Source organism: Odontomachus brunneus, unplaced genomic scaffold, assembly GCF_010583005.1.
Source record: "Odontomachus brunneus isolate Ranch 3 - 2012 unplaced genomic scaffold, Obru_v1 Obru_scaffold_035, whole genome shotgun sequence".
Classification (NCBI taxonomy): domain Eukaryota; kingdom Metazoa; phylum Arthropoda; class Insecta; order Hymenoptera; family Formicidae; genus Odontomachus; species Odontomachus brunneus.
This window is the reverse complement of record NW_022639485.1, coordinates 2,374,489-2,384,257: the sequence shown is the minus strand read 5'-3', so window position 1 is coordinate 2,384,257 and position 9,769 is coordinate 2,374,489. Positions and strand designations below refer to the sequence as shown.

Here is a 9,769-nt window from a genome sequence, read left to right as displayed (position 1 = left end):
ACATCCATCTATCTCAACTAAATACTCAACTATCTATTTTATTTTATTTCTTTATTTTATTAGAGCATTGAACTCACTCGAGAACAATCAGAGAGAATTCTTTCAGATAAGACCGAGTCGATACGACAATTGATCGCGCATTCGTTTTGCGAAGAATGCAGATCCCGGAACTACTTTCGAATAAAACATTCGCGCAGTCCACGTGCGTAACAGCTTTCTGTTTATTTATGAGATGCCATGATGGGCTGTTATGAACCCGCACGTTAACTGCCCTCACATCATCATAGCATCGTAGATGCGTATGCTAATAGTCTGATGGTGGGGTATTATTATCGATGCGATATTGCAGCCGGGTGTCATAATCGATTGCACCGTCGCACCAGCATTGATACAACTCAAACAAGGGAATTATTTTGGCCAAAAGAGTATAATTTCCAGGTTAAATTCTGAGAAGAAGAAGAAAAAGGGTATTATTTACAAAATATTATGCCCAATTCTCTTCAGCCCAAATTCTCCTCGACAGGATTAAAAGACGAGGAGATAGAAGGAGAACTGAGAGAGAAAGAAATAATTTTCCGAATGTAATTTTCTCGCAGCTTGCAGAAATACTTCACGGCTACCTGCGAGACCAGTTGGCAGGCAATTCCATTGATTACCCTTCACCGATAAATTATCCAATCAGAGCGAATCGCCTTTATCGGAGTTCGAACCCTTTTTACGAGCTTGACGTCTCGCAAACGAACGAACGAACGAGCGATCTCGAGGCACACTCGTGTACCTACACGCCCCTTTTTTATTTGATTTCCGATTCTACACGCCTGTGGGACAAATCTTTCGTGTAATTCCCAATATTTCCGCGGCCCGATCGAACATGTGTCTGCAACGGCATCGATTTCACGGCGACCTTTTATCGTACGCGGCGAATTTTCAAAGTGTGAAAAGGGTTAGGGGGTTCCTCGCGCCGGAAAAGGGTGAGCGGACCACATCGCCGAAGAGAGACGTGTATTTTAGAACTGCCCATAAATATAAAACATCTCTCTTGACATATTTCAAGCGGTTTATTATATTTTTTTTGCCAGAAATTAAAACACTCGCTCGATAATGCGTCTAGTACGTAACAAATAAATTTGTAAATCCCTAAATTGTTTGCTACTTCCTTGCGCACACAAAAAAGTACACATACTGCACTCAAGTGAGTGTTATTTGTTTCGAGTAAACCACAAAGCTATCATAAGTTCATGAGTATCAAATTTGTTCAAATTTAACAAATTTATTCAACATACAGTCCTAGTTTAATATTTTAGTTAAGAATATATTAAATTAAGAGAAAAATTCGCTGTTTGCTTATACTACATATATCAAGAAAAAAAATCTAAAAGATAAAACATTTTTAGTCACCGCGCAATAGGTATTAATAACATATTTACTTAATATTAACATTTTTATAAAAAAAATATTTTTTACGAGAAAATATATATATTTTCCTGAAACCCTAGCTTTTCAAAAAGACAATTTCTTATTCTATTTAAATAAAAGAATATAGATTTAAATAAATATGTTAGTATCGACCAAATAAATATTTTTTATCGTTCAGATATTTTTCTCTCAGTATCAAGTTATACCAACTTTTTCGTCTGTATTTTATGATATTCTTGTAAAAAGAATAAATTCTTCTTTTATAAAACATTTTATAATACATTTTATAATATATGACAAAATAAACTTTCCTTGAATTTGTGATGAATATATTTTAAAACTATTATCAAAACAGAGAAAATATTCTGTGTCAAGTATAACCGTTACATAAAAGAAGGAAAGCAAACTGAGTAATTGTTTTTCTTGTCAATAGAATGATATTTTTCCACGTGAAATTAATAGCTCGAAGTATCCATGAAACAAAGTTAGTTAAACTAACAAAGAGCCCCTATCTACATCTTCTCTTCATTACTCCGTTCCGGTTAAATCACGACAAGTTAGCAACGACGCGGTAACTTCGCGCTAAGTAATAACGACTACCGTAAGAAAGCGTGACAGCAAATCGCAATGTGTTCGCACTTCAAAAAGAAAGAGAAATAGAAATTAACAAACTGTAATTGCGTGACGAATTATCATTTCTTTCGAGAATGAGACGCGACAAACGCAGGAAATCGTTCCCGTTAGCGAAATACAGCACACCGGCGAATATCAAGAATACAATTTTTCGTCTTAATTCCTCGTCTTCGCGCAGTTATGGTTCCCATGGGAGTGCGAAGGCGCATAATGCCGAATATAATGACGTAGCCTCGCCGAGAGAAAGCGGCATTATTCGAGACCGCGGGGCAGTCGCCGCGGTTAAATCTCACTTGCCTTCGTTTTACAGCACGCAGAAAAGTTACATAAAGCGTTTTTCCTCGCGACGTTATTCATCCCGTCGCGACAAAGTTAGACTCTTACATCCAGCGCGCCCCTTTCACTGCGAATGAATTATCTTCAGACTCAGAATCTGCTTTATTGTGCCTTATTAAATCCTGCCCGCGCAATAATCAGAATGGATAGAAAAACAATGGTACAGCAGAAATAGATACAAAAAAAATGGTAATAATCGGCGTATAAGAAGAAGGAAGATATTTGTATCAAAATCTTAATCCTACTTTTAGCCTTACTCCATTCAACACCTATTTTTATAATTGAACTTTAATTGTAAAAAGAAATATAATTTTAACGTAATTTTTATTGCGATATTTTCTCTGTGTTAAAAGATAATTAAAACAAAACATCTTATAATAAAATCGCGCGAATTCCTTTCAAAGATATTTGAAAATCTAAAAGGAATTAAAAGGCAGAAGTAATTTCACGAGCACAATTTTCTCCCAGCTCACAGAAATAATTCACGGGCATCTGCGGAACCAGTCAGCGGGCAATTTTCCATTGATTGCCTTTCGCCGATAAATTATCCAATTAGAGCGAGTCGCCTTTTTCGGAGTCGGGATCGTTAAGGAGGAGGAGAAAACGGAGGAAAAAACGTAGGAAAAATAACCGATAGCAGGATACGCACACGAGGATGCAAATAACGACGGGACGCACAACCGTTGCGGTGCATCCTGAAGAATGTGACGCGGCATAATGGCGTGAGATATCGAAGATCTGTGCCAAGTCGGTCGACGCGCCTCTATGAGGCGCAACACGCTCGTAAACACACGCGCGCGGAAAATTGCTGCTTAGGAGCGTTACAATTATGCAAATCGATCGAACGATGCCGTAATACCCGCCGCATTAAGCGTTTCATCTTTCGTTTACGGTAAGAGAAATTCAGTGCGCAAAAAGCGACGACGCGCGACGAAAGCAATCGCACTGACGCGCGTCTGTGCCGCGGCGACTCATTAATGTGCCTAAAAGGCGACTTTAAGGTTTCAAGGCAGTTGTCTTGCGACAATATTGCTAGAAAGGTATGTCAAGTATAAGAAGACAAGTGAAAATATCAACACGAATTTGATGCTCTATTTTTTATTTCACTTCAATAATTGAGTAGGCTTCGCAAATTAAAGCTTGCATTAGTTCTTACTGGCTTGTTATCGTGCACCTTGCCAAAAAACCTTGATATTTTATTTGTTCTTTTTCATTACTAAAAAGATAATTTTAATAAAGTAATATTCTCTCTAAGAAGTATGTATATATTCTATACATGTATGTATATGTATGTATATATAAAAAAATATATAGGGAGAGAGATTCTAAGAGATAGAAATTTCAATATTGACAAATGCAACGATAGCAAATTCTGATTGTTGATGAATCTATCTTTATCATTCCGTTATCCTTCCTAACAGGTGTGAACACAGGGAACCCGAGACACCCTGCATAGAAAGGTTCTCTGCCAAAGTCCTGTATATCAAATCACGGATTGCAAAATCGTCAATGTCAACACAATCCCGACGACAGATAACATTCAGACGAAGCGTATCTTGGGATATCTCGAATTTTTGTCGTCCTACTCTCTATTTTTCTTCTTTTTTCCTTGCCCTGTGTAAATAGACAAGAATTATTTGAAATCATGTTCCCTCCGTACAACAAGCATATATCCGTTTTTGTCAATATTTACCCATTTTAATAATAAGAACATAGATTTCTCTTCGCGTTGGATCATATAAAATATATTCTTGCAACCCGAGTAGAAACGTAACTAGTCGACCTGAATGAAAAGCTAGTAGCCAGCTAATATAGGCTAGATTAAATTTTCTAATTCGTTACTAATTCGTCACTAGTTGACTATTCATTCAAATTGAAATAGAATCGAATTTGGCCTAGACACGATTTGTGTCTAAGCATTATACAAGTATATAAAATAGAATACAGTACATGGTGTTCTGTCTTCGGAAACAATCTAACTACTAGATCATCACCGACATTTTTTAAAATTTGGTAGCGAATCAAAATCGAAATTACTTTAATTTCAGAAAAATCTTAAAAAAGCAAAATTGAGCGTTATATTATTGTGGATAGCAACTAGTTATGGTTTCTGATCTCATGTATCATTTGATTTATTCAATCATTAGCTAATTTATTTATTTAACCACTAACAGAAGTGAGCGTTACATTACTGGCGAGTAGTAATATTAAATACGAATTTATTATCTCGTGACTAAACAAGGTTCAACTTCTACTCAAGAAGTAACTTACCTTCGTTTAACGCCACTTAATATCATTTGAAAGTTAACATGTCAGAAGTGAAGATATTTTCCAAACAAGAATGTGTCTCCTTCTCTGTATAAGGAAAGGTTGTCTCTGTGTCATATCTGTACAGAGTCAATCACGGCAATTAGTTGTCTGAAAAATTGCAACTTTGAGATTCTGAAAGGTCTAGCATCTCATCCCGGTTCCCCCTACTTTTCGAAGGCAACTTTACCAATCCTTGCCCCTTCTCGTTTCCGTCGTCGTGCCATTTTGAGTTTTCTGTCAGCGATACGCGCGGGCCTGACGTTAAAAACGCGATGAGTCGCGTTTTAGCGATCTGTGGAGCGAACGGCGATACCGTGATTGATGAACGTTATTACGGACGCACGAAGCGATGTTGATTGCCGTCGCTATCTGCATTGATCCCTACATAAACTGATATTGCGTGTCACGCTATTAAGTGTACAAGATACACTTTGATAATCTCTCGCGCGCCCTGGCGCGCACCTCGACTTCTCTATTGCATTGCGGCACAATAATATTCGTTCGATTGATAACGCCTCGACTATAATAAGCACAGCACCGATCGTTCCGGTGCCTCTCCTTATCACATTGTGTTCCTAACTGATTTCGTTCCTAATCTCAGAGTGAATATTAAAAAACGCGTTCCATAAAGCTCCTTTTACTGGGGTTCTTCTCAAGTTTCAGAAGAAGCAAGCGAACGTCTAATGGCAACGATTTTTGGTCGTATAATAAAGAAGCGATTGTTGTAACGTTTCGCCGTTGAAGTCGTTAATACTCTTCCCCGAGTGTTTTGTTAACGCGCTTGGTTTCTATAGCAATGTCCCGCGCATTATCTGCTGATTAGCGAATGCGACATATGGTCGTCGTTGGTTTTATTAGATTATCTGCCACTTATTTTTAACAGTATAGGTCGTACGCAAACGTCAGGTGCCCGCGAGACCGCGAACCTTCAGGAAGGGACATTGTGAATCGTAAGTAACTAGAACTTCTTTTATATATATTTTATAACAATAACAATCTCTTATATTTTACGACAAATGCGTCATCTCTGTCGCAAAAGCAATAAGACATAAAATTAAAGAGAAATTAAATATACGTTTCTGTTTTAATAAAAATTATATTTCTTCTTTTTTGGCAAGAAAACGAACTTTTTATTTGTTAATGGTAGTATAAAGTAATCTTTGAGATGCTGGATGATTATATTTAATAAAAAAGCGAAACTAACTAACAGCTACACTTTCTCGTGGAGTTATTTCTCAGGCTAACCACATATACGCCTGTTTCTAGCCATCCCGTCGTACTTTGCAGATAGACGGTACAGACAGACGGACGAATACTAACTTCGACAGGCTCACTATAAACATTATAATATAAATAAAAATTTCTTCCACACCATTAATGGTATAAATTAACATTATAGTGCAATCAAATTTTAATTTAGTATAAACACATCTTCGACGCAATTTCTGATCAAAAATAGAAAATCCATCTTCGAGTATTTAATAATAAAAAGAAACACCTACAAAAGAGAGAGCCTCAAGATTTTCTTCTGATGTGTTCCTTATTTGTAATAAAATATAACGTTAACTTCTCTCACTTCTTAATGTATTCTTTACTTAGTATGTTTGGTAAAACAAAAGAACAGATCACGTCTTCAGATATCTGATAGCCGAGGCAAAATTTCGTGAGTTATATCTATTTTAAATAAAAATTATATTCTTACATGAGACATTTGCAATTTAATGGTTTTGCTCTTGAACGCTTAGACATTATTATAACATCGATTGCTCCAATTTCCAAGCAGCGATCGATTATAAAAACGCACGATTGTAAATTCAGGGCCCGCTCATTCGCAATAATCTCAAAGCGGTGTAATCGCCCTAAAAACCTCTAATCTTCTAACAAGGCGGCTACATCGTCGTGGCACGCGTCTAATGCATACACGAGGAGCGGGGAGAGCGTCGAGAGTACCCCTCTATGGTGATTATGGGGTGAACTCTCCCTCTTTCTCTCTCTTTCTCTCTCTCTTTCTCCCGGTGCCCCATAGAGCCTCGGTGGCCCTGCTGCTCGTGGAGGGGGCGAAATACCCCCGGGACGGTATATATGTTCTAAGAGCCCCTTGCCACATGCACAGTACCAAATTGTACCCCGCCTAGTCCGCTCGTCGATTCTTATTTTCTCGCGTGGCCGTCGATCTGTCGCGCCCTGTGATACGAGCTTCCAATAAACGCATAACGCTAGTCCTTACCTCACGAGAGTGCAGTTTCTGTTCTGTGTTGCGTGTCACTTTGGAATTACCTCGTCCCGCGTCTGGGATTACTTCGCCTTTCTCTCGGCTTGTCGAAAGGTACACGCAGATACACGATGAACTCGATGACCCGAGTTTATGAGTTCAAAGTGTTTGTTACATGGGAATTTATTTGTAATAATAAGGGAGATATGAGTTTCGCTTACGGAGAGTGCGTCACAAGCGGGAAAAATACTATTTCTTCTTGTGTGTTAAATATCTTGTTTTTAGACTTAATTTAGACAAAGTCAAAGTGTAAAAATGATCGATTCCTCTCCGCGTTACAGCTAGACAGAGCGATGTCGTCGGAGTATTCGTTCTGCAGTGAGGGTGGCTTCGACGAGCTCTCAAGCTCCTCCGATTCCGGTTTCGACGTTAGTTTTGAGTCACCGAAGCACGAAGTGTCGACCGACACCCTCTTCGCCCCGGTCAAAGAAGAGAAGCGCAAGAAGACACGCAACTCTCGCTGCAAAAGTCCCACTCAGGTATGTCAACGTCATCGAGATTGTCATCTTCCGAAACAGACCTTTCAAAAATCTCGTTCGGATGAACAAACATTTTCAACGACAACTATATCATTTTACATAAATTCCACACTTTGAACACAAATGCATACACATAGAAAAAATATTATAATTCTTCTTCATATAAATTCTCTTCAGTTTTTAGTAGTTCAGGAACAGACCGTCAGTAAAGTTTATTTTTCTAAGGAACATAGCATTTGTTGGAAATATAGCTTCTGCTTAGAATATAGGTTAGAATATAGAATATAGGTTTTGTTTAAAAAGTAATTTTAATAATAGTTTATTTTTTCATTAAAAAAATAGTAATTAAAAGTTATTTTAATAATATATTTTAGTTCCTACAATATAAATAACACACATGAAATGAAAGGATAGTGAATTATTGGATAATGCCGATCTATTCCTCGGTTACAAAACTTTATAGTAATTTTTACTATAAAATTATCTTTGTGTACGGAGAGGATATTATAGTTTCCTTTTTCATGTAAATTCTTTTCAATTTTATCATGTTTTTAGTAACACAGGAATAGATTCTCAATAAGGTTTATCCTGCTGAAGAACAGTAAATTTAGCTGAAAAACATAGCAAATTTTTTCATATCGCATTTCAGTTCCTAAAATATACATAGCACATATAAAAAATATAAAAATAGTCAATTACTGCAGAATATCAATCTATTGTCAGGTTACAAAATTCTATAGTAATATTTACTGTACAACTCTCTCTATGTAGATATTCTTTTCTCTCAACACAGACATAATGACGTAATTAACCTTGAGATCCGCGTGCTTTTTTTTCGGCGAACAGGTGCTGAGGCTGAAGAGGAACCGGCGGATAAAGGCGAACGATCGCGAGCGTCACCGGATGCACACGCTGAACGACGCCCTGGAGCGCCTGAGAATGGCTTTGCCGACCTTCCCGGAGGACACGAAGCTGACGAAGATCGAGACGCTGCGCTTCGCCCACAACTACATCTGGGCGCTCTCGCAGACCTTGGGCAACGCGGAGACCGGCGAGATCACCGTGAACGTCGGCAACGTCACCGTCAGCATCGGCGAGAACGGCAACATGATCACGTCGTCGACGGGTAGCTGCGCGGTGGCCGCGCAGAAGAGGCTCGGCCCGACGCACACCGGCTTCCCGTATCCTCAGGAGCGATTCGTGCCGGAATGGCAGGAGTACGACTGCTACAGCGATCAGAGCGTCAGTCCGCCCATGCAGTACCAGTCCTGCTACGACCAGAGGATGTATCACCCTCGTCCTCAGCATCAGCTACCGCCGCCGCCTCACCATCACATGGTCCACCATACCAACATGTATCAGTGTCTTTAGACGCGGCGACGTTCTCTGTGCTGCGACTGAAATTGACCAATATCGATTCTGATGATCCGCCAGCTGGTCGTCGTTTCTCTGTACGCGTTACGAGCAATGCAAAAGGAGAAGCAGTCGTTTCATAAATCAATTAAGGGGGCTAACCGAAGAGGAATTTAGAGGAAAGGTATAATCGTAGCGGACGAAGACGGGGCTTCAGGTTCAAATGTGTTTCTGAAGAGCCAATCTGCTTGTAAAGAAAGAACAGTGCTATGATTATCGTTATCTATTTTATAAGAGAGTATTTTATTTTATTTTTATTTTATAAGAAGTATCGCGATGCTTACTGTGTCAGTCAGTTGGGGCGGTTCTTTAGTTTCACGTTCGACGTTTTGTTTCTGATTTTTCAGTGAAAGAACATTTCTTTTCCTCTTTTTTATCATCAGTCATGAGACAGGGAAGGATATAAAGCCGAGGTGCTTTCGTGTGTCTGACAGATTTACTTGATTGCAAATTGTATCAAACACATTTCTCTTTCTACGTTAATCGGGAAAATATCTTTGTTGCGTGATGAAAATAATCAATCGATCGAGGATTAATAACAATTAATAGATCTGTTTAATATTTCTTTTTCTTGTGATCAGTCATAAGGAAGGTGGGTAAAATGCAAAGCGGGGTGCTCTCGTGCGTCTAATAGATTAACTTCATTCCAAATACAGCACATTTCTCTTTCTACGCTAAATGGAAAAATATTTTCATTTCGTGCTAAAAATAATTGATCGATCGGAAATTAATTAATAATGAATAGATATCTTATATTTCTTTTTTTGTTTTTTATTATTGTAGAAAAGGTAGGAAAAGTATAAACCGAGATGTTTTCGTGATGTGTCTAACAGATCGATTGAATTCAAATTGTATCAATCACATCTCTCTCTCTCTCTCTCTCTCTCTCTCTCTCTCTCTCTCTCTCTCT

General features: G+C 38.4%; 1 protein-coding gene across 2 annotated transcripts; it reads left to right on the top strand.

Moving 5' to 3' along the window:
• Window positions 1-5,606: 5,606 nt before the first annotated feature.
• On the top strand, window positions 5,607-9,763 carry LOC116843700 (neurogenin-1). 2 transcript variants are annotated; one of them, XM_032814348.1, is made up of 3 exons: window positions 5,607-5,645; window positions 7,249-7,446; window positions 8,293-9,763. In XM_032814348.1, the coding sequence occupies exons 2-3, from the start codon at window positions 7,261-7,263 to the stop codon at window positions 8,815-8,817; spliced, it is 711 nt and encodes a 236-aa protein (XP_032670239.1). In that variant the 5' UTR covers window positions 5,607-5,645; window positions 7,249-7,260; the 3' UTR covers window positions 8,818-9,763. The 2 variants fall into 2 exon arrangements, with proteins under 2 accessions (XP_032670239.1, XP_032670238.1); XM_032814347.1 differs by lacking the exon at window positions 5,607-5,645 and adding an exon at window positions 6,821-7,021.
• The last annotated feature ends 6 nt before the right edge of the window (window positions 9,764-9,769 follow it).

What these genes read in the sequence shown, in the direction of transcription:
- LOC116843700 (XM_032814348.1), top strand. Translation starts at nt 7,261, where the DNA reads ATGTCGTCGGAGTATTCGTTCTGCAGTGAGGGTGGCTTCGACGAGCTC. An exon ending in GCTGCAAAAGTCCCACTCAG is followed by an intron (nt 7,447 to 8,292) that starts GTATGTCAACGT and finishes TTCGGCGAACAG; the next exon opens with GTGCTGAGGCTGAAGAGGAA.